Below are 25706 nucleotides of genomic sequence, written 5' to 3'. Positions count from 1 at the left end.
TATCCTGTACTTTAAAGAACCCCAAAATCTATTAAACTGTAGATGAGAAATAGCAAACAACTGTGTTCACAAAATAAAACTTACTCTAGGATAGCGATACAAAATAGCTTTAAAACTAACAAAAACAATAGAAAACAAACAAATAAATAAATTAAATAAACATGAATATACATAAACGATCATACATATATATATATATATATATACATACATATATATGTATGTATGTACACATGTATATTTATATATAAAAAAAAAAGAAAGGAAAACGTCTGCCTTAAACCACTAACCTAGTTCTAAAACAGATCCTTTGTTCAATAAAATGCATGCCCATTGGCTGATAGGAAGGGGCACGGTGGATACTAGAAAGCTGATTGGCTAACTAAAATCCTCAACATATATAAAAACGAGAAACAACTACAGAATTCACGCATAAGCCTGACGAATCCTAATGAAACGCCGAATATTCAGTGTAGCTTAATCGCCATATATATTTTATAAATTACTAACTAGCTCTACCTATGTATTGAGCACTTTTGAAGTAAATACTTAGTTTACGCATGAATCTATACTTTCGTATATTATTTTTATGTGAGTAAATGAAGTAGTTATATACACACACACACACACACACACACTTAAGTGCCATCAGCTATAATTGAAACCGAAACCAAAACTTGTGAATAATTCTTGGTAAAATTATTTATTACAAGAAATGGAAGGTCATAACAATTAAATGACAGTCACTCAGAAGAAAAAAGATATAAGCACCACACAAAATAACACACACACTATTGTAATAAGATGTACCTATTTACTATGCCTCCCCACGGGACAGAGTTAGACACCAGGGTCGTTTTTTAACGTGGAGAAAAGGTACAAAAATAAAAATTGTCTCAGTAGTGAAGGATTTCTCCTCCACCGAAAGAGAACGAGATGGAAGTGTAGCATCTGAAGAACAGATACTACACTTTGATCTTGTCCCGAAGGCCAAGTAGGATTGTGATAAGATGTAGATTTAATGTTTTAATATACTGAATTCAAATTATATATATATATATATATATATATATATATATATATATATCTCATCATCCAAACACAGTGTTTAAATATATAGTTAAGTAGCAGTTTTAGTCGTTTAGAACTGATTAAAAGCTTCACCACACTGGCATTTTTCAAGCAAATTTCAAACAATTATTACAGTTTATAGATCACCTTCTCAGCTATATTTTGAAAAAAAAAAATTTTTTTTGTTCATTAAAACAAAAGTTATGATGAATTTACTGGTGTTCAAAATCGTAAAAAAAATGTAAGCAGGTGGGCAACATATTAGCAACCACGTCGCTTCAGCGACTACTATTGCTACCAATTCACCACTCACAAAAAGAGAAGTCACAAATGAAACAGAATGAAAGGGAGATAACTGGGGGGATTTTATTGAAAGCAGACGAGTGCCGTACATTGTTATTACAATATGTATGTTTTATGGGGTAAAAAAAAAACTGAAATTAAACAAAGATGTGAATTTACTGGAAAAATCATGGATTGCAAAAGAAAAATGCAAGCATGAAAAGTAATATGGTTAAGATTAAACATGGAAAAGTAAAGGACTAGTTGTTAAAACTGAAAAAGAAAACGATATTCTAGTAAAAAATATAAAATATTGCAGCATTAAGAATATTTTTTTAATTCAGTTTATAACCTTATATAATCAATTCTTAATGCTGCAATATTTTAAGTTATAAATTAATATTTTTTTTTTACTAGAATATCTTGTTTTCTTTTCCAGTTTTAACAACTAGTCGTTTACTTTTCCATATTTACTTTTCATGCTTGCATTTTTCTATTGTAATATATATAACTTGAGTGCCATCCGCTATAATTGAAACCAAAACAACTTGTGAAGAATTCTTGGTAAGATTATTTATTACAAGAAATGGAAGGCCATAACAATTAAACGACAGTCAATTGGAAGAAAATAGATGTAAACGTGGCACACAAAATAACAGGCGCTATCGTATTAAGATGAAGATTTAAAGTTTGAATAAATCAAATTTAAACATCTCTGAAAAAAATAATCATTTTTTCCAAAACTATTTAAACGATAATTAGTAAATTAATGTCTTAATCTAGTGGATTAATATAGATATATGATTTATTTTTTAATTATTTTAATTTTTTTTTTTATATTAAAAATTGCATGATTAAAAACATAAAGCAAGTTATATTTAAAAGAAAAAAAAATCTGCAGTCAAATAGAAATACAAGATGTCGCTGATTTTAAAAAAAAAAAAAAAAAAAAAAAAAATGGAACAAGCTTACTGTAACAATTGTTTTAATTCAATTTTGTTGTAAATAATAAAAAAAAAAAATAGTAAGAAATAATTAATTTCTCTATAAAAAAGTTTCATATTTAACTTGGTATAAGTTTTTTTTTATTCCGTAATAACAAGATGGTCATAGATTACTTAAATGTAATAAAAATTTCTAGCTAAACACACTCACACAAAAGTCCATTTGAACAAGAGAACACGTAGATCGTTTGCATATTTAACTTGTTATAAGTTTTTTATTCAGTAATACTCTAAAATTATTGATGACGTCTGTTTATAATAGTTTTTCCTTAGAATTTGAAAAAAAAAAAAAACTTGTGTAAAATGTTTTTTTCTGTATGAATTTATACTCCAACTTTAATTACATTATTCGATTTATTCTTAAATTTGATCATTTATTGAAAAAAAATCATTATTAAACTGTTACATCTGTGCATATCGATAAAACAAAGACTGTTGGATATTCATAAATGTAACTTGGTTGTCAAGTCAGGCATAGACTGAAGTTTAATCATATATATATATTTAAATAAAGGAGTAGTCAATGTGTATTTTTTAACATTATTTTATTATTCCGTGTCTTGGTTTTTCATTGAGAATTATGTTTGGATCATTGTAATAATGTTTTTAAGTCATTGAAATCGTTTTTACGCGCGTTTCAGACGTTCGCGCGCGTAAAAACGATTTCAATGACTTAAAAACATTATTACAATGATCCAAACATAATTCTCAATGAAAAACCAAGACACGGAATAATAAAATGTTAAAAAATACACATTGTTGGTGACTACTCCCTTATATAAATATACATCTTTCTTTCATTGGAATTTCTTAACCCATTTTATATAAAAATATATATATATATATATATATATATTTTGTGTACAGAAAGTTGTTAGTTGAGACAGGTCATTGGTACCGTCGGTTTCAAGCCCGATAATAAGGCCCGTTTAAGGTATCCTTATCGAGCTCTCTTCAGCCAATATTCGTCTCTGCATTTAACAGGTCAACCAATATCTACGAAGCAGCCCTAAAAAATAGTGGATACAAAAATATCGATATCAAATATAAGCAACAAAACACCAACAACTATAATAAAATTAAAAATAGAAGAAAAAGAACTATAATTTGGTATACGGCCCCATACAATCAAATGTTAAAAACAAAACTTGTTCGAGAGACGAATATTGGCTGAAGAGAGCTCGTTAAGGATACCTTAAACGGGCCTTATTATCGGGCTTGAAACCGACGGTACCAATGACCTGTCTCAACTAACAACTTTCTGTACACAAAATATAAGTACGCTCTTAAAATTTGGATTTTCCTTTTAATTGAGCACTCTGCTGGAATTCTTTTTCCAAAAAAACTAATCATATATATATATATATTCGTACCAAATATGCAAAGATTACAAATTTTATTATCAATTCCCTGGGAGGCATTTTCAGAGGTGATCCTAATCACCTTCTATAAACGATTGAGTGCGACTCGATAAATCTATTGTTCTTTTAATTATTTGTCAATATTTTTTTTTTTTAATTTTCACAAAAGACAGAATTTTATTAACGATTCAATAAGTGCCATTTAGGGTGGATGTCACCCATTGAAGTCTTGTCACAATCGTGTTCTCATCCTTGATAAGCAATTCCTGGTGCGCCTTTTGCATTGATGTTATTTACTTTAAAGATCGAACCAGCAAGAGGTTGGTTGTGTTTTAATTCGTCCGCAGTTGAACAGATGGTTGAACTAGTTACATACAGCTTGTCGTAATTTGGTCGACCGAAGCAACAAGATGTCACGTTAGTGACAGGAAACTTGATCGTCTGCAAATTTTTATCTGTTGTGAAGAAAACATCCAATTAAAAAGATTCAATCTATCATTGCAATAATGATTAAAACTAATAAGACCTGTGGGTTGTAACTCTCTCTCTCTGTCTCTCTCATATATATATATATATATATATATATATATATATATACATACACATACACATACATACATACATACATACAGGGTGTCCGTAAAGTTACTATACAGTCTTACAAGTTACTATACAGACACCCTGTAATAAATATTAACTATTAATACAATAAGACTGTATAGTAACTGTACGGACACCCTGTATGTATGTATATATATATATATATATATATATATATATACACACACACACACAGTGTATCAAAGTGAGTACTCCCCTCACATTTCTTCAAATATTAAAGTATATCTCCTCATGGGGCAACACAGACAAAATGATTTTCGACACAATGAAAAGTAGTCTGTTTGCAGCATATATAACAGAGTTAATGTGTTATTCTATTAAAATTCTATTACAATAACGATCGAAACTAAAAAGACCCGTAGAAAGTCCATTTTTTTTTTTTTTTTTTTTTTTGTGCCATTTTACCTAAAACAAAGCATATTGCCACTTCGAATATAAGCGGCTACTATTTGGAATTGTATCTAATATGGGACTGTGGGGAGTTGAGCAGCAAGATGTCTGTTCACATTACATTTAAATTTCTGCAGATTAGTACAATAACGGGAGCAGGGAGGAAATTTTTAAAGTCTCGCAGTCCGATGGAAAAAAACTATTAGAGTAGAATTCTTTTCAGCATTTACGTACCTCGACAGTGAAGAGGTGGGATTTTACTGCTTGTCAGGTTTGGAGTATGTGTGTCGAGAGGGCCACAAATGTTTTGAGTTTATCAAAGCATATTCCATTAAAGTATTTGGAAAACAGGCACAGGGATGGGACAGAGGTTGGAGCTTGGTTGGAAGTGAGGAACCGATTAGATTTGAGACTTTTAAAAAAGAAAGAGACTATTAGTAGACACACCAACCCAGCTGTGGTAATAATACACAATGTATTTGTAAAGATATAGAATACGCTCTAGTGTGAGTAATTTTCTAGCATGGTAGAGGGAGCCCACCTTCTTTGCCAATGTTCTTAATATATTTGTTTCAATTCATGTTGCATGTGAATGTTAAAATTTAGCTAAAAGTCTTTCAAATAGTAACATCTTCTTGGATGCAAGCTTCCATATTGTGATTGTGAGCCACTTGACATTTTACAAAAGTAATGTTCAGACGAGATGATGGATTTCATAGTTTTTATGTCCATAGGTGAAAAGTTGATAGATCCCGAGTATTCTTGCCATGTGGTTCAAGCGATATCTGGTTAGATATTCCATTAGGGCAAGCAAGTCTATTGAGTTTCTGTGGATCTCAGAGATAGATGGCCCTCAAGTTGATAAACCGTGTTCAGTTACAAGATATTTGTCCATTTCTGTAAGTCTGTCAGTCAATGGAGAAACCAGGTGTTAGTATAAGCTCAAAAAAAAAAAAAGAATTCTATTTAATCAATACATGAGTCGTGACAGGTACTGTCATTTATCTGGATCAGAGTGAATGTAGGAATAGTGGCAACTATGGGGGTAACTTCATCCTCAAAACTCACAAAGTGGATCACGCGGTTGGATGTAGTTTTGTGCCATACTCAGGCAGTGTGTTTGTCTAGGGGGTGGGGGTAGATCTTGAGTATTAAGAGAAATACGATAGGAAAGAGAAAAAGGATGAAAAGTCTAGGGCAGCGTTTCTCAATCAGTCATATATATATATATATATATATGACCTGTTTGGAGCAAAAAGGGGGTAAAAAGGCGGAACTGATGATCGGAAAAAAGGCAAAAAAGAAAATCCAGCAAATTTCATTTTCTAATGACAATCACCAACAGATTGATGACATCACCACTGATGTGTGCCATCAAGTTTGCTCTGAAATCAAGCAAAACACGCTCACGGTTAACTTACAATTAGACGAGTCTACAGACACTGCACTGGAGAGTCAGTTGATTGCTTTTGCTCGCAATGAGAAAGTGGGAAAGATAAAGGAATATTGTCTTGCAATACTCTGCCAACTACAATAACGATAGCATTGATGCTCTGTCTTCGAAACGTGAATGATACGACCGTAAAGCAACACTTCCCAAATTTGGATTCTGTCCAAAAGAAAAACCTGCACTACAATCCAGCTACAAAGTGGCAAACCAACCTGCCAATTAAAATGACAACAACGCCATTGTGGACTCTTTTTTGGAAGTTAATGAACTTGGTTGCCAGAATTTCAAGCACATCTGTACTGATGCTGCTCCAGCGATGACTGTCATCATCACACTTGTGAAGAATGAATGGCCACACGTTACGCCTTCCTACTGTTTACTAGACTGATATGCTCTTGTGTCGAAAACTCTACCACCACGTTTGCTGAAAGCCATGGACATTGCAGTCGAAGCAATCAACTTCATTCGTGCAAAGGCTAAAAGTCATAGGCTCTTTCAAGAAAATGTGCAACATATGAAATTTCTGTTCTACACTATGAACTCGGTATGAAAGCAGAAATCTTTCTACAAAGAAATGAAAACATCAACGATAAAGAGTTTGTCATTTATCTGGCCGATATTTCTGGCCGACTCAACGGAATGAGTCAATTCTTGCAATGTCGTGATATGACAGTGAATGTTCAAGATAAGGTAGCCAAACTGTCTGCTTGAACTGAAGACTTGGATGAGCATTTGCAAACACAAAGAATTGAACGTTGTATCAGCATCAAAAGTTGCATCATTGGAAATCTCGAAATTTTTCACCAAATTTTATTTCAACAAAGCACCACTCCAAAGCATGTATAAAGATAGAGGTTGGATGGTTAACTAAATTTCAATTTTTATAAGCTGTACTCCAAATAGTAAAGTCCGTCTGGGAAATATCAGTTCAAATGCAAGAAAAAGATCCGATATGTATGAGTCATGACATGGAGAGTTGCAAGAAAAGTAAAAAATCTTTTAAAATGAGGGTGAGAATTGGCCACATGTCGTGAGCGAGAGAATAAATTTATATATATATACTAGCAGGCTGATTGACGTCAAAATAACATGATATATATATAGATGGATATATATATATATATATATATATACATTCTGAAATTTCCAAGATTCACTCTTAAGAACCATAAATCAGATTTTAACAATAACCCGAGCATCAGATTAATTTCATCTTGTGCACCTGACATAGAAATTGTTAGCAAAATAATTTTAAACAGAATATCATTTAAGATAAAATAAAAACACATTACTTATGAACACCCTCTGAAAAGTCAACCAGAATGTTATACCTGTTCGTTTCGGCATGTTTTTCTTTTTTAACAAAGGTTTTTAATACTGTTACTTTCTGTCTTGACACCACTTAATAGTCTTCTGCCATCGTCCATCTCCCCCGGTGAACACTTTTCTTCTTCATACCAGCCCATTCTTGTCCTTGACTTTTTCGTTGACTTTTTTTTTTTTTTTTACATGGAGGTCACCACTTTTCAAGGCCCAGAAGCCACTCGGGGATAAGGGTTATTGCGTGTACAGTAATTAATGGGATAGTATTGTAGTAATCGTTAGTATTGGAGATTTGAGAAAGTGTCTTACTTAAGGGGACGATTTATCAGAAATTTGTTTATGTTGGACTTGAAGACATCCAAGTTGTAGTCAGGTGGGAAACAGGAAAGCGGTAGAGAGTTCCATAGGCGTGCACTTCTAAGAAAGAAGAGGTTGTGGGGAAGAAAAAAGGGCATCCCCCACTAAGCCATGAATTCTATTTTGTACTCTGTCAAGGCAGGATGGGCTGTTTTTAGCAGCTCCAGCCCAGATGTGGCAGCAATACTCCATCCTTGGACGTACTTGGCTTTTATACAGATAGAGAACTGCATCAGTAGTGAGATATCTTCTGGAGCGGTAGAAGGATCCCATCATTTTCCCAGCGAACTGGGCAACAGACTTGATGTATGTGTTCCATTTCAGATAAGGAGTAAAAGTCAAACCCAGAAGCTTGTCAAAACATGGAGCCTCCCCAAGACGAGAGCCATCCATTTCAATTGATGCCAGATGGGGATCAGAGCATTGATGATGTAAGGATAGGAGCTTGGTTTTAGATGCATTAAAAGGTAACCAGCCACCTTTTACCGCAGTGTACCACACGCTCAAGATCCGAGGAGAGAGAATCAGAGAGAATTTTGTCATTTACGGCCTTTGATGTGTTGCCATAGATAGTCGTGTCATCAGCATAGATATCAATGAATGATTTAAGTATGTGTTTTGGGAGATCATTGATGTAGATCAGGAAGAGAGTTGGACCCAGGATGGACCCCTGAGGGACTCCAGCATTAATACTGTGGGCCTCTGATTTCTACCCGTCAACCACTACTTTTAATAGCCTATCAGAGAGAAATGATTTAATGATTGAGAAAACATTTCCAGTTATACCGTAGATGGAAATCTTGTGAAGTAGGCCTTTATGCCATACCTTATCGAAGGCCTTTGATATGTCAAGAGTAATTGCCCTAGAGAGGAAGCTTTTGTCGAGAGATTCACTAATCCTATGAGATATAACCGTTAGCACATCTGCTGTAGATCTGGCAGAATGGAAACCATATTGCGTGTTGCTAAGAAGGTTATTTCTGCTGAGGTGGTTGACTACTTCTCTATTTAATATGGATTCCAGCAACTTACTCATGACACACAAGAGACTTATTGGTCTGTACTGAGAGGGAAATGACTTATCACCTGAATTCTTAAATACAGGGTATACTGATGAGGTTTTCCAGAGTGTTGGAAAGCACTTCTCCTTAAGGCAAGGCTTAAACAGTTTTGTAAGTATGGGAGCAAGTTTTGGTTGGAGCTTTTTTAACACTATAATTGGAATGCCGCCTGAGCCAGTTGCTTTACTGGAATTTCTTCTTTTCCCGACTACGTAGAGCATTATTTTCTCTTTTTTCCTTTTTTCTTGCACACACTTCATACTACTTTTTGAAAAAGGTGCATATGCCAATCTCTTTGCAAGCCAGTCATTCTCTGCTGCTGCTGATATTTTCTCACGAGTCGATATGTTAAATAAAGTTTGGTTGTCAATAGTACAAGTTGAAGTGAACATTTTGCATTTCAACTTGATGACATATTTCTATACATGTATAGCATAATCACGTCGACACACCAGATTCCGCTGGATCACCAAAGTTAAGCAACATTGAGCCTGGTCTGTACTATATGGGTGACCATTTGGGACTTCTAGGTGCTGTATCTGCTCTCCGCTTATCTCGCCATTGTTTCCAGTCATCCTGGTCTTCTCCTTGCCATTGGACTCAAACAGTGCCGATTCAGGAAAGGTGCAGTTGGGGATTGTGCAACACTTGCCTCACAATTTCATGTGAAGCTGCCCCTACAGGGGGTATCCTTTGTCTTTCAAGACTGAACGAAGGCATCGCCGCCTCATTCGTCCATCCAAACAAAGATTTTACTCATTATAAACGATTCTTGGTGTATGGCGTCTTGTTCCGGTTAATTTCATTGTTATGTGATTAACAGTTTAAGAGTTTATTGGTTAAATATTTCCACACACAGACATACATACATCTGTGTTATTTATATATAGATTATCGATTATGTTTGAATTCATGTTTTAAACCATGATGTAACTCATAAATCTATGATGTCATATCACGGCTATAAAAATGACTTTTCCAAAATAAAAATAAAAATTTCTGGATATTTTCTTGTTTCCAAGTAAAAATTCTCTTTATTTTCAAACTAATGTCGATTTTTGAATGAAATAAAAATAAATAAATAAAACAAAAAAATAAATAAGACAAAAAATAAATAAATAAAACAAAAAATAAATAAGACAAAAAATAAATAAATAAGACAAAAAATAAATAAATAAAACAAAAAATAAATAAGACAAAAAATAAATAAATAAGACAAAAAATAAATAAATAAGACAAAAAATAAATAAATAAGACAAAAAATAAATAAATAAAACAAAAAAATAAATAAATAAAATAAAAAAATAAATAAGACAAAAATAAATAAATAAACAAAAAATAAATAAGACAAAAAATAAATAAATAAGACAAAAAATAAATAAAACAAAATAAATGAATAAGACAAAAAATAAATGAATAAAACAAAATAAATAAATAAGACAAAAAATAAATAAATAAAATAAAAAAATAAATAAGACAAAAATAAATAAATAAAACAAAAAATAAATAAGGCAAAAAATAAATAAATAAAACAAAATAAATAAATAAGACAAAAAATAAATAAATAAAATAAAAAAATAAATAAGACAAAAAATAAATAAGTAAAACAAAAAAAAAAATAAGACAAAAAATAAATAAATAAAACAAAAAATAAATAAGACAAAAAAAATAAATAAATAAAACAAAAAAATAAATAAATAAAATAAAAAATAAATAAGACAAAAATAAATAAATAAACAAAAAATAAATGAGACAAAAAATAAATAAATAAAACAAAAAATGAATAAATAAAACAAAAAATAAATACTATCCCATTCATTACTGTACACGCAATAACCCTTATCCCCGAGTGGCTTCCGGGCCTTGAAAAGTGTAAAAATACCATGTAAAAAAAAAAAAATAAATAAATAGCAAATAATAAAACAAAAAAATAAAACAAAATTGGGTACTTATGTATCCTTTGAACCAGACGTAACTCAGCGTTTGGCTTGACTTTTCCCGTAACACGACGTCAACAGCTTGGGTTTAGCTGCTATCTGACATAACATCGTAATCAGCCAATCATAACAGCACAAGCTGAGTTTCAACTCGATGCGCATGCGCACATCCAAGCAGCAAACAAGAATTTGAAAGAGGAAAAAAAACAAAAACAATATAGTTGTCTTCCAAGTCCAACGTGAACAAGTTCTTGATGAGCCGTTCGCTTAAGTAATCCAATTTACCAAATTTCGACTTCTGATGATTACTACAATATTTGCCTATTGACTGTTGTACACTCTTTAACCCTTATCTGCAAGTGACCTCCGGGCCTTCATAAATAGTGACTCCTTTGTGAAAAAAGAAAAAATTGATATACACCATTATCCCTGTGCTTTGTTTTGTTTAAAGTACATTCCATCAAATTCTAATTATGAAACATTGATTTAAAATTCTGGATACGTGTGTGACACCATTGATCCTTTACACGTTAAAGGTCCCAATCTATGTTCTATTGAGGCCGTGGAGTACTGTTGTCACATTTGGGCTGGTGCATTTACTGCTTATCTCTCACTCCTGGACAGGGTTCAAAGGAGAGTCGCCAACCTGATAGGTCCTGAACCGTCATCTAGGCTTCAGCCTCTGTCCCATCGACGAAATGTTGCATCCCTCTGCCTGTTCTAAAAATACTTTAATGGTGAATGCTCTGATGAACTACAAACACTTGTATCTTTTCCACGTGACTACCCCCGACAAACCCAACAAGCAACTAAGTCCCACCCCTTCACAGTAGAGATCCCTAGGTGTAAGAAAGCCTTCTTCTCCAATAGCACCATTTCAGTTTTATTTTATGCGCGTTGAACAACTTTCTATACCTTTGTTTTGCTGATAAACTTATTTCCTTCTTTTTATTTTTCCTCTTTTCTTTTTTTTAAATTCTTTCCACTTGAGGAGGGGGGGGGGCGTCTATATTATCACATAATTCCAGCCATGATTACCTGGTGTTGCTAGAGGTCTCTCGACAAACAACAAGATGGTCAGTGAAAATGTTGTCACAGTGATAATAAAAAGTTAAAGAAACTAGCGAGACCTGTGGAAATTCCACAGCAGATTCTTTAATATATAAAATATTGATGTTGGCATTCTATGGATGTTTAACGTAAATGGAGACACCCTGATATTATTGTCACTTTTTTGTTAAAACTGCAAAAGTATTCATCTAAGCTAGCAGGGACACACGGCAGAGCCTAATCGTAAAATACGCTTAAATATGATATTTTATTTCTTGCAGATTTTGTAGATATAAAAGTCAAATTTCTATCGATTTTTATATATTATAAAGTTGTGATTTCTAATATATATCCATATGACTTGGGTGCATCAGCTTGAATCAAAACAAAAACCAAAACTTATGAAGAATTCTTGGTAAAATTATTTATTACAAGAAATGGAAGGTCATAACAATTAAACGACAGTCAATCAAAAGAAAAAAGATGTAAGTGTGACACAAAAAACGTATTAATATATAGATTTTAAATTTGAATAAATCAAATTTAAATATCTCTGAAAAAATAATTATTTTTTTCAAAAATTTTCAATGATAATTAGTAAATTGATGTCTTAATATACTGAATTTATATATATATATATATATACTTTTTTTTGAGTTTTACTAAAAATTGCATTGAAAAAAAAAATAACAAAAAAGCAAATTATATTTTAAAAATGTCTGCAGTCAAATATGAATACAAAATGTCGATGATTTAAACAAAATCAACAAAAAAAAATGGTATGGATCAAGCTTACTGTAACAATTTTAATTAATTCGATTTTGTTATAAATAAAAAGAAAATAGTAAGAAATTATTCATTTTTCTCATAACAGTTTTCTATTTAATTTGGTGTAAGTTTTTTTTTTTATTCAGTGATAACAAGATGGTCATGGATCACTTAAGGTAGTCAAAGTTTCTACACACAAGTTCATTCGGACAAGAGAACACGTTTTAAATGCTTATACAAAAAAATGTGGAAATTTATTGAAGGCAACTTGTATTGATGCATGAATAGACTTTGCAATTTCAGTTTTGATTTTTATGACTATTAAAAAAAAAAATTGGATAATTATAAAAAAAGCGAGTTATCTTATTATGAATTTTCCAAATGTCTGTCTGTCTGTGGGTGTGTGTTTTGATTTTATGACTTTTTTTTTACAAAAAATTGGATAATTATTCTAAAAAAACGGGTTATGTTAAAAAAATATCTGCAGTCAAATATAAATACAAAATGTCTGCTGATTTTAAAAGAAGAAGTATGGAACATGTTTATTGTAATAATTTAATTTTGTTGTCATAAGAAAGTTGTACTTATTAAATTAAAATAAGTTAATGTACACAAGTAAGAATTTATTTTTATCTAAAGAAATACCAAATAAATGATGGTCTAAGTTTTTATTCAGTAAAATTATTGATGACGCCTGTTTACCATTGATTTTCATCAAAATTTGGAATAAAATTCGTAAAATGTTCAAAACTTTTTTCTGTACGAACTGCACATTGGAGATGTATACAAGTTCTTAACACAGACTAAGGGAGACATTTCTTGTAATAGAGGAGATGAAACACATAATACTTGGAAGCTTCACACAAGAGTTCGTTATAATTGATGATAAACACATTACCTTTTTTGTTGTAACTGAATTATATCACGAGACAACACTTATAAAACATGATGATGACTTCTTTATTTATCGAATCAACCGGTCGAATGAACGTCAGGAATTCACTTGTATTTACATAGGTAATCTTCTACCATTCGCTTCCAAAGGGTCAGCTGGCCACTGACTGCCAACTGCACACTCAGTCAATTTTAACAATTACATTATTCGATTTATTTTAAAATTTTAATATTCATTAAAAAAAAAATCATTAAACTGTTGCATCCGTGAATGCCAAGAAAAAACTGTAGGACATTTATAAATGTAATTTGGTGGACAAGTCAGGCATAAATTGAAGTTTATTCGTACCAAATATTTTGAAATTTTATCAACTATTCCATGGGAGGTATTTTTGGAGAATGTCATCTTACATAAACGATTGGAGTCGTGTGCGACTCAATAAACCTATTGTTCTTTTAAAATGTTTGTCAAATTATTTGTCAATTTTTTTTACCAAGATTTTTAATTTTCAGAAAAGACAGAATTTTATTAATGATTCAATAAGTGCCATTTAGGGTGGATGTCACCCATTGAAGTCTTGTCACAATCGTGTTCTCATCCTTGATAAACACTGTACGAACTGCACACTGGAGATGTATACAAGTTCTTAACACAGACTAAGGGAGACATTTCTTGTAATAGAGGAGATGAAACACATAATACTTGGAAGCTTCACACAAGAGTTCGTTATAATTGATGATAAACACATTACCTTTTTTGTTGTAACTGAATTATATCACGAGACAACACTTATAAAACATGATGATGACTTCTTTATTTATCGAATCAACCGGTCGAATGAACGTCAGGAATTCACTTGTATTTACATAGGTAATCTTCTACCATTCGCTTCCAAAGGGTCAGCTGGCCACTGACTGCCAACTGCACACTCAGTCAATTTTAACAATTACATTATTCGATTTATTTTAAAATTTTAATATTCATTAAAAAAAAAATCATTAAACTGTTGCATCCGTGAATGCCAAGAAAAAACTGTAGGACATTTATAAATGTAATTTGGTGGACAAGTCAGGCATAAATTGAAGTTTATTCGTACCAAATATTTTGAAATTTTATCAACTATTCCATGGGAGGTATTTTTGGAGAATGTCATCTTACATAAACGATTGGAGTCGTGTGCGACTCAATAAACCTATTGTTCTTTTAAAATGTTTGTCAAATTATTTGTCAATTTTTTTTACCAAGATTTTTAATTTTCAGAAAAGACAGAATTTTATTAATGATTCAATAAGTGCCATTTAGGGTGGATGTCACCTTTTAAAAAATGATTGAAGTTTTGTCACAATCGTGTTCTCATCCTTGATAAACAGTTGCTGGTGCACCTTTTGCATTGATGTTATTTACTTTAAAGATCGAACCAGCAAGAGGTTGGTTGTGTTTTAATTCGTCCGCAGTTACACCAATGGTTGAACTGGTTACGTACAGCTCGTCATAATTCGGTCCACCGAAGCAACAGGATGTCAGGTTGGTGACAGGAAACTTGATCGTCTGCAGAATTTTACCTGTTGTGAAGAAAACGTCAAATTAAACAAATCCAATCTATTATTGCAATAATGATTAAACTAAAAGACCAGTGGAAAGTCCAGTCATATATAAGCAAAACACTCTCCAGTTTACAATTAGACGAGTCTACAGACACTGCACTGGAGAGTCAGTTAATTGCTTTTGCTTGCGATGAGAAAGTGTGAAAGATAAAGGAAGAATTTTTGTCTTGCAATACTCTGCCAACTACAATAATGATAGCATTGATGCTCTGTCTTCGAAACGTGAATGATACGACCGTAAAGCAACACTTCCCAAATTTGGATTCTGTCCAAAAGAAAAACCTGCACTACAATCCAGCTACGAAGTGGCAAACCAAATTGTGAAATGCAAGAAATTGCACAAAATTGCTGAGGAACTTCTCAAACCATGTACAGAGAAAAAGGGGGAACTGATGATCGGAACAAAGTCCAGTCATACATATATATATATATATATATATATATACAACCCTTGTTTGGAGCAAAAAAAGGGGTAAAAAGGTGGAACTGATGATCGGAACAAAGTCCAGTCATACATACATACATACATATATATATATATATATATATATATATATATATATATATATATATATATATATACAACCCTTGTTTGGAGCAAAAAAAGGGGTAAAAAGGCGGAACTGATGATCGGAAAAAAGGCAAAAAAGAAAATCCAGCAAATTTCATTTTCTAATGACAATCTGCCAACGAATTGATGACATCACCACTGATGTGTGCCATCAAGTTTGCTCTGAAATCAAGCAAAACACGCTCACGGTTAACTTACAATTAGACGAGTCTACAGACACTGCACTGGAGAGTCAGTTGATTGCTTTTGCTCGCAATGAGAAAGTGTGAAAGATAAAGGCAGATTGTTTTGCAATACTCTGCCAACTACAATAACGATAGCATTGATGCTCTGTCTTCGAAACGTGAATGATACGACCGTAAAGCAACACTTCCCAAATTTGGATTCTGTCCAAAAGAAAAACCTGCACTACAATCCAGCTACGAAGTGGCAAACCAACCTGCCAATTAAAATGACAACAACGCCATTGTGGACTCTTTTTTGGAAGTTAATGAACTTGGTTGCCAGAATTTCAAGCACATCTGTACTGATGCTGCTCCAGCGATGACTGTCATCATCACACTTGTGAAGAATGAATGGCCACACGTTACGCCTTCCTACTGTTCACTAGACTGATATGCTCTTGTGTCGAAAACTCTACCACCACGTTTGCTGAAAGCAATGGACATTGCAGTCGAAGCAATCAACTTCATTCGTGCAAAGGCTAAAAGTCATAGGCTCTTTCAAGAAAATGTGCAACATATGAAATTTCTGTTCTACACTATGAACTCGGTATGAAAGCAGAAATCTTTCTACAAAGGAATGAAAACATCAACGATACAGAGTTTGTCATTTATCTGGCCGACTCAACGGAATGAGTCACAATAATTTTCCCCACTCTTTATCTGTGCCTAGATCCAAACGTAGATTCCATGAGCAAAGCTTCTTTCTTAGAACTGCACGCCAGTGGAACTCTCTGCCGCTTGCCTGTTTCCCATCTGACTACAACGTGGACGTCTTCAAGTCCAACATAAACAAACTCCTGACAAACCGCCCCCTTGAGTAAGACACTATCAAAACCCCCAATACTAATGATTACTACAATACTATCTCATTGATTACTGTACACGCAATAACCCTTACCCCTGAGTGGCCTTCGGGCCTTGATAAGTGGTGACCCCCATGTAAAAAAAAAAAAAAATTCTTGCAATGTCGTGATGTGACAGTGATGTTCAAGATAAGGTAGCCAAACGGTCTGCTTGAACTGAAGACTGGAAAACTAAAACCAAAACTGGACCCATAGCCCCATTTTCCTTTCTTGGATGAGCATTTGCAAACACAAAGGATTGAACGTTGTATCGGCATCAAAAGTTGCATCATTGGAAATCTCGAAATTTTTTCAACAAATTTTATTCAACAAAGCAAAACTGGGCCTATAGCCCCATTTTTCTTTCTTGGATGTTTCAGGACTTGCTGTTGTATTTGATATTCAACTTTTCACAGATTGTCCAGTGGAAATATTCACACAGTCTATTGTGTCACAATGTATAGTAGCAAAACCTTACATATCATAAATGTCTTCATCAGAGCTTGATTTAAACCATTGCTGGTAACGACTATTCAGCAGAAAATGATTTGAATTTTTTTTTTTATTTGTTTCAAATGTTATGTTCATTTTTAATTTTAGTATAATTTTTTAATTTTTTTTATTATTATTTTTATTATTTTCATTATGATTTTGTTAATATTTAATTTTTTTAACTAATTTTTTTAAGTTATCAAAAGAAAAACTCACCAGTTTCAGGGTCAATTTGGAATACACGACTGCTGAAATAACAAGCCAGCCATATTTTGTCATTCAAGTCTGAAGTCATTCCATCAGGAATTCCAAATTCATCCATGGGTTTCTCGGTAAAATCAATTACCACTCGTTCATTAGCTGCAGATGAAGACAAAATAAAAATTTAGAATAAATATTCAAGGAATTCTACAGAATATATATATATATATATATATATTTATATATATATATATATGTATATATATATAAAAGCGAAAATGTATGTATGTATGTGTGTTCACTTTTTCTGTATGTCTACAAAAGGCTTTTTTCAGAGAAGCGGTCAGTTGCTTCACAACTTTTTAAAACTTTTTATATCACATATAAATCGTAATATCTCACAGTTAACGAAGCTCGCTTGTCTGTTTAATTTGCTCGATTTTGGGAAGATAAATGTTCAACATTTGTCGCTCGCCGCATGTGGGTTAGTCTTTTTCCTATAACATCTTGGGGGGGGGGAAAAAAGAAAAAAAAGCGTTCAGCAGTAAATGAAATACTATCCCGCAGTCAAACTTGACCTCATTAACTCATTAAAACGGGCACCTGCTAAATCCAAGTAATTAAATAAATTCAAACAGGTTTCCGTTAGCATCTCGCGGTGGGGCAATGGTTAACGTCGCACATTTTTGTTTTTTCACACTTTAATTTACAACTTTGCCTCCAGGGTTCGGGTTCGATCCTCATGCTTACTTTTTTTTTTAACCCCCCCCCCCGGAGTTTCCACACACACACACACACACCTCCAAACACCTGGGCAACGCCGGGCACCCCTCGCTAGTATATATATATATATATATATATATATATATATATATATATATAAAGCGAGATAAGACACAGATTAAAAATCAGGTGAAATATCCTGATAGATATTACTTTGAGGTAATACTTTCAGGGTGATCCTAGTCAAAAAGGTAAAGCTCAATATTTAAAAAACATTTTGCTAATTGCATTTCAGTTCCTCTGATGATATGAGCCAGCATTGAAAATCCATGGATTAAGGAAATTAACATAACTCCCCTCTATATATTCCTTTTGTCAAGCAATAAATTCTTAATTCGAATATGTGTGTTTATATTATGATTTTCAGAATTTTACTTTAACCACTAAACATATATATATATATATATATATATATATATATATACGGCATAATCACATTGACACATCGGTTCTCATCAGATCACCAAATTTAAGCAACGTTGAGCCTGGCTAGTACCAGATGGGTGACCATTTGGGAATTCTAGGTGCTGTATGTGCTTTCCGCTTATCTCTGCATTGTTTTCAGTCATCCTGAACCTCCACTTACCACTGGTATTTAACAATGTCGCCTCAGGAGAGGTGTGGTTGAAGATTGCGCAACTCTTGCCACAAAAATTTCACGTGCAGGCACCCTTACCGTGGGTATCCATATATATATATATATATATATATATATTTATTTTAATATATATATATATGTGCATTTATATATATGTATATACAAAATTAAAATTTAGAATATATATTCAAAGAATTCTACAGAATATATATATATATATATATATATATATATATATATATATATATATATATATATTTACTTGATTCTTCCGGCCTTGGCAGATGTGTTTTAAATATTCTCTCCAGTGCTTTTTCTGTGCACATTTGAACTTTTCTTTTAATGATTTTGTACTCATTCCATTTGTGATTTTTTCCAAGGAATTCTGCCTTTTGGATCATTTTGGACCATTTGGAACTTACCTGTTGGATTGGAAGTTTTTAATTCGACCGTGTTTGGATTTTACCATTATTGGATTTTTTACCCTTCACCGGACTATCCATTCATGTGAAATCTTTTTACCATTTTTTCTTTTACCTTCTATTCCCCTTACCTCACCCTTTTTTTAACCAAATAAGATCTGTGACTTACTTGTGGTTTCATTAAATACTTTTACATGCAAAATCCCATCCCACATTTTGCTAATTCCTGCCCTCTGATGAGAAGGAGAGTATTTCTTCGAAACTCCGCGGATTAAGGACTGTCCACTTATCTTGTGCTTCCTTTTGAAAATTAAACATGTTTTTAACTCTTTTTCAAGATGTTTTTTAACATGTTTTATTAATCATTTGTTCATATATATATATATATATATATATATATATATATAAGTAGATTGTAGTTTGCTTGAAGCATTGTTGAAGAAAATTATAAGGTAAAATTAAAAGCCAAGAACAATGCGAGATTTTTTTTTATATAGAGTAAAATTAAATGAAAACAAAAGAAATAAATTTTTTTTTGTTGTTTGTTTTTTCTTTTTCACACAAATTTTAACTCTAAACAACAGTAATTTTTTTTTTTTTTTTTCTGTTGTATTCAATGGTGTTATAAATCTCAATATATTTCAGACCTATTAGTCCTTTTTCAAGAGAAGACAGCGGAAGAGTGTTCAAAATTGGAAAAGCAGTTACAGAGTTTGCCACGTGATACCGCGAAATATAGAACAAAACATGACGTTAGGAGAACGTTAAAATAAATCAGTTGGTGTTTAAAATACTTGTTGCGTTTGTGAATCAAGGGAGATGACTATTCAAGCAAGGGTTGAAGGGAGGCAACTGTGTGAGATTTTATTAATCTTTTAATTATTTTAAAACAATAATTTTTTTTTTTTTTTTAAATATTATTTTAATTATTGTTTTTCTTATGTTTTAAACTTATAAAAGCGGAGCTCAATTCCAGTCTATTGTTTAGTGTGGGAGTATTTTTTGAAATAATTAAAGATTCGAGAATACGAAGTTGACCTACGTTTCTTGAAGAAGCAAATATACTTCTAGTCTTAGTCGCAATGTAAACGGATACTGGGGGTGGAATAATGACGGTCTTCCTGCTGCCATCAAGGGTTGTGCACAGCGTAGCAGAAACAAACGGAACTTTTTTCTTTCGCGAATCAATGCCTCTCCTCTGTGTGATTCGGCCACATACTGACCAATCAGGAGTGCGGTGCATTGATCTTTCCTCTCTCCTAAGGAACTCTGACAGCTTACGGTAAGGAACTCTGACAGCTTACGGTTTGAAGGAAAAAACTCTTCCTTACCAAGAGAGACGCCAACTAGATCGGATCCTTCCTCTCTCTCTGTTCTCCTAATCCGGTATCGATGATTCTCACGGGGAATAACTACTGTGACAGCACGAGGTGGCCAGAGGCTAGGTTTAATCTGGAACAATATCTCCCTGCGGATATTCACCAATGGCTTGCCAAAATAAACCCTTTTTTCTTTGTTAAATTATATGAAGTTGTTGTGTTTGTTATTTCAGTGGTTTGTGTTAAATTATTTATTTTCAAAAGCACCAAACTCCAAAAGAGAAATAGTCACTGTTCAATGTAATAATTGTGAAGAAGAAGCTTTGTCACTGAAGAGGCCGGACACAATGTGGGAGGGTTTTTTTATAGGCTTGCTTATGTGACCCTTAAGAGAGTAGGGGATGGAACTCCTGCTTGCCAATTCATGCCTTTAAAGGAACAAGGCAATAGCTAATCAGTGAGGGGAAGGGGAGACTTGAATAAATTCCAATAAATCAGGGGTCACTCAATTAAAACAAATGCTTTTAATTTGACGACAATTTTTATGTGGTCAGAAAATGTACAAACGTTGCACTCTTGTCTATCCTCATCTCACCACTATCATCCTTACATACATTAGTGAGGAGATAGAGATAAGGGAGAAAAGAAAAATAAGAAGAAAGGAAGAATAGAAAGAACGGAAAGGGGAAGAATGAAAAGAGGAAACCATGAATAATTTATTGGTGATTTTAAAGCATATTTTTCTCCTTCCTACTCCCTCCCACTCTTACTCATCATGAATTTTTGACTTATTTACTAAGCAAAACTTTGAAAGTTGTAAGGCAATAATAATAATAATAATAATAAATCTAAAACGTACATAATTAATATATCTCCATGCTTAGATATAATCGTCTTCTCTAAAAATGCTTTTAATTTAACTACAGTTTTTATGTGGTCAGAAAATGTACAAATTACGTTGCCCACTTGTATATCCCTGCCCCAGCACTATCATTCCTGCACACATCAGTGAGGAGGTTAAGAGATAAGGAAGAAAACAAAAAGATAAGGGAGAAAAGAGGAAGATAAAAAAGAAAGAAAGAAAGGGAAAGAGGAAGAATGAAAAGGGGAAACCATAAATGATTTATTGATGGTGATTCTAAGGCATGTCTTTCTTCTTTCCTATTCGTCCCCCAACCCCGTTCACTCCCCTACCCTTACTCCCATCTCTCATCATAGCTTTTTCATTTATTTACTACGAGAAGCTTTGAAAATTATAAAGACAAAATAATAATAAAATCTCAAAATGTATATAATTAATTTATCTCCATGCTTAGATATAATCATCTACTCTAACTGTGATAATGATAATTAAAAATAGAATGTAATGAGGGGTAAACATGTTGGTGACTGTGATAATGATAACTTTTAATAATAATTATATTAATTAATAATGTCATTGATAGTGGGAAGAAAGCGTTTAACGTAAAAATCAAAAATCAAAATGTTAAGAATAATGGATTTTGAAAAATAGAAAAGAAGGTGTAAACGGCAAAGGATAAAATAAGTCAAAATATAAAATAAGTCTATATAATTGATCTGAAGATATCCACATATAGATATATATGTACTAGTGATGGGACGATTCCAATATTTTTCCTGATTCTGATACAATTGCAGATTCCGTACTAAATTCCCGATTCCGATACAATTACTGATTCTGATTCTTTGTAAATCTCTAAATATTTAACTATAGAGTTATTATTTTCCCTGATTTCTATAAAAAAAACATATGTTAAATATGCAGATATTTTCGTAAACATAAAAATACACTTGTGAGAATGATCTATCGATTTTAGCTTTTCTGATATTTAAAATCAATAAATATTTTTTATTTTATCATTATTGCCAGCAATGGAAGATTTTGCCTTAAAGAAGATAAAATAAAAAAAGACAATTAAAAGAATCGTTTTTGGCATCAGAAAATAGGCACCAATTTTTTCAATTCTGATAACCCCAAACTTGTCGATTTTTTTGAATTCTGATTAATCGTTACAACATAGATAGAATATGCACCATTTTTATAACATAAACTTAAAGACTAACTGAAATCTACTCCAAATGAATAAAAAACGTGTGTGCATGTACATATTTATACGGCATAATCACGTTGACACACCGGTTCTCGTCAGATCACCGAAGTTAAGCAACGTTGAGCCTGGCTAATACCAAATGGGTGACCATTTGGGAATTCTAGGCGCTGTATGTGCTCTCCGCTTATCTCAGCATTGTTTCCAGTCGTCTTGTACCTCAACTTGCCACTGGTATGCAACAATGTTGACTCAGGAGAGGCGTGGTTGGAGATTGCGCAACTCTTGCCACACAAATTTCACGCGCAGGCACTCTTACAGTGGGTATCCATAGTCTGTCAAGACTGAAGGAAGCCTTCATGTATATAAAAGATTACAACCTCGAAATCTTATTCAATTAATTTGTGAATATAATTTGCTGGAAACAATTTCGATTAGAAATAAACAAAAGACTGAAAACTGAATAAAAAAAAAGCATTCAACTCTGAAAACTCAAATGAAAAATTTTACCAAATAAAACACACAGACTACAAATTTGGGCAGCATATGCTTAAAAAGAACAAACTCAAAATACACAAACTTAACTATCATTAAATTATCAAATAAAAAAAGGATGACATAAACTTGATAAACACTAAATAAAGCATAAATGAATGAAGTATTGTTGTCACATTTGGGCTGGTGCGTCTGTTACTAGTCTCTTGCTCCTGGACAGGATTCAGCCAATCTGATAGGTCACAAACTGTCAGCTAGGCTTCATCCTCTGTCCCATCGATTAAATGTTGAATCCCTCTGCCTGTTTTACAAGTATTTTAATGGTATATGCTCCAATGAACTACAAGCCCCTGTACCGCCTCGACGTAAATACCACCGACAAACCCGAAAAACAGCAAAATCCCACCCCTACACCGTAGAAATCCCCAGATGCCAGAAAGCCTTCTACTCTAACGGTTTCTTCCCCAGAACTGCTAAACTTTGGAATTTCCTTCCGGGTTCCTGCTTCTCCGACTGTACTGACATGCAGAAGTTCAAGTGCAATGTAAACAGACCTCTTGCTGTTCAACTCCCTACATAGTATCCCTGTTATTATGTCCTAACATCAAAATGGCACCATGCCTTGTTTCTAGTGAAAATGCAATAAAAAAAAAGTTTTTAGAATGGATTTGAAGTGTACAATATTAAATGAAATATAGAATTACAAAATAACAAGAAAAACTGATATCAATAATATAAATTGTTCAGTTAAGACAATTTTTTAAAAATATGGAAGTATAATCTCCAACATTCCCTAGATTCTCTTTTAAAGATCATAAATCGGATTTCAACAATGACCCTAGCATAAAATTAATTTCACCTTGTGCATCTGTGTTAGAAAAAGAATTTCAGATATAATATTACTCAAGATAAAACGTAATATTACTCTGAAGAGTCAATCGGATGTTACAGATGTTTTCAGATGAGAGATCAAAATCTTTTAAAAATAAATACAAAAAAAAATATAGAAGTATACACTCTGAAATTCATTCCCTAGATTCAGTCTTAAGGACCATAAATCAGATTTTAATAATAATCCGATCATCAGATTAATTCCACCTTGTACATCTGAATATCATCTAAGATAAAACAAAAAAACTAACATTACTTATGGACACCCTCTGAAAAGTCATGTGCCATGCTAAACCTGTTCATTTCAAAAGCTAATGCAACATGGATGTGGAATCGATATTTAATCAACTAAAATAATTAAAATGAATAATAAAACAGAAAATATAAATTTAATAAAGCCTATTTCAAGTAAAATTTCCAATTATTATCATCAAAGTAAAAAGTCAATCGAAACTTACAGATGTTTCCAGATGGGAGATCAAAGTCATATGCAAAAACTTTACGAGGCAGTGAATGTGTGTAGAATAAAGTTCGGTTGTCAACAGTCCATGTTAATCCGTTGGAGATGTTCACTTTATCCTTCATGGTATGGAGTTTCTGTTCCTTGTCGAGCATATAGAAATGTCCGACTTCAGGGTCTGGCACGGCTGGTTGCTTTTCCTTACCCATGGTTCCTGGTAAAAACAAAATATGATGCAATCAGTGACCAAATTTGATCTTTTAAAAATTCCAGAATAACTGAACACTATAAGTGAGCTTAAAAATAAAGTTAAACAATGTGGAAGCAATGTTTAACAGGAATTATTAAAAACTTATGCATATACATGATTAGCAGGAATTATTATAACAAGCATTCCAAATTTACTGTGCTCACCTTATATATACAAGAATAAAAAAGCATTGGAAATGCAAAAGGATATAGGGATGGTATGCCAAAAAGTATACAAACAAGATAGCTATGAATGGCTAGGCACATGGAAATAGAATTGCATCCAAAGTATAGCCCTATAGCTTTTCTCCAATCTTCATTCCGTGCCATCATTACGGTTGTAAAAAGCTATAGGGCTATACTTTGGATGCAATTCTATTTCCATGTGCCTAGCCATTCATAGCTATCTTGTTTGTATACTTTTTGGCATACCATCCCTATATCCTTTTGCATTTCCAATGCTTTTTTATTCTTGTTAATTAGTATTTTTACTTACAGTCTTATTTTTAAACTTACATTCATGATAGTATTGTCTTTTTTAGGAGGCGGCTCATTGCCGCCTCCATTAGTAGCAGGTCGCTTCCTGCTGGGTTTTAGGTCTTTGGGTTTTGGGCCTTAGGAGTTGCCTCTTGGTCCTCCATCGGTTCTATATTACATAGAGAGTGCTACCGCCTCTCTGATAAAACAGTTAGAGTATTATAAAGTTCTAAAATGTTCATACCTTCACTATTAAATTTTTCTTGGTTCATTCTTTGGCGTTTTGGCAAAGATTTGGCAGTTTTTGATATTTATATTTATAATAGTTTGTGCATGAGGCAGCTTTTTTTCCCTTGGGATCCCTGTTATACCGTGCTTTTGAGTCAGCACGTGAGGCAGCCTTCTTTTTTTGTGGTTCTTTGTTATAAAGAGCACGTGA

General features: G+C 32.8%; 1 protein-coding gene and 2 pseudogenes across 1 annotated transcript in view; 2 read left to right on the top strand and 1 right to left on the bottom strand.

Annotated features, from left to right (window-relative positions):
• Positions 1–14524: 14524 nt before the first annotated feature.
• Positions 14525–25706, bottom strand: part of LOC145287730 (regucalcin-like) — a 52665-nt gene continuing 41483 nt past the window's right edge. The window contains exons 3-5 of the mRNA XM_080135486.1: positions 24540–24755; positions 17520–17663; positions 14525–15132 (exon numbers count right to left, since the gene is read on the bottom strand). Coding sequence (XP_079991612.1) covers positions 14924–15132; positions 17520–17663; positions 24540–24755 — 569 coding nt within the window. The 3' untranslated portion in view covers positions 14525–14923. The remainder of the gene's footprint in view (positions 15133–17519; positions 17664–24539; positions 24756–25706) is intronic.
• Positions 18707–18823, top strand: LOC145288516 (5S ribosomal RNA; annotated as a pseudogene).
• On the top strand, positions 22758–22874 carry LOC145288496 (5S ribosomal RNA; annotated as a pseudogene).

The sequence above is a fragment of the Euprymna scolopes genome, chromosome 11 (genome assembly GCF_053919585.1).
Source record: "Euprymna scolopes isolate OS-2025 chromosome 11, ASM5391958v1, whole genome shotgun sequence".
Lineage (NCBI taxonomy): Eukaryota > Metazoa > Mollusca > Cephalopoda > Sepiida > Sepiolidae > Euprymna > Euprymna scolopes.
This window is presented reverse-complemented; position numbering and strand designations above follow the sequence as displayed.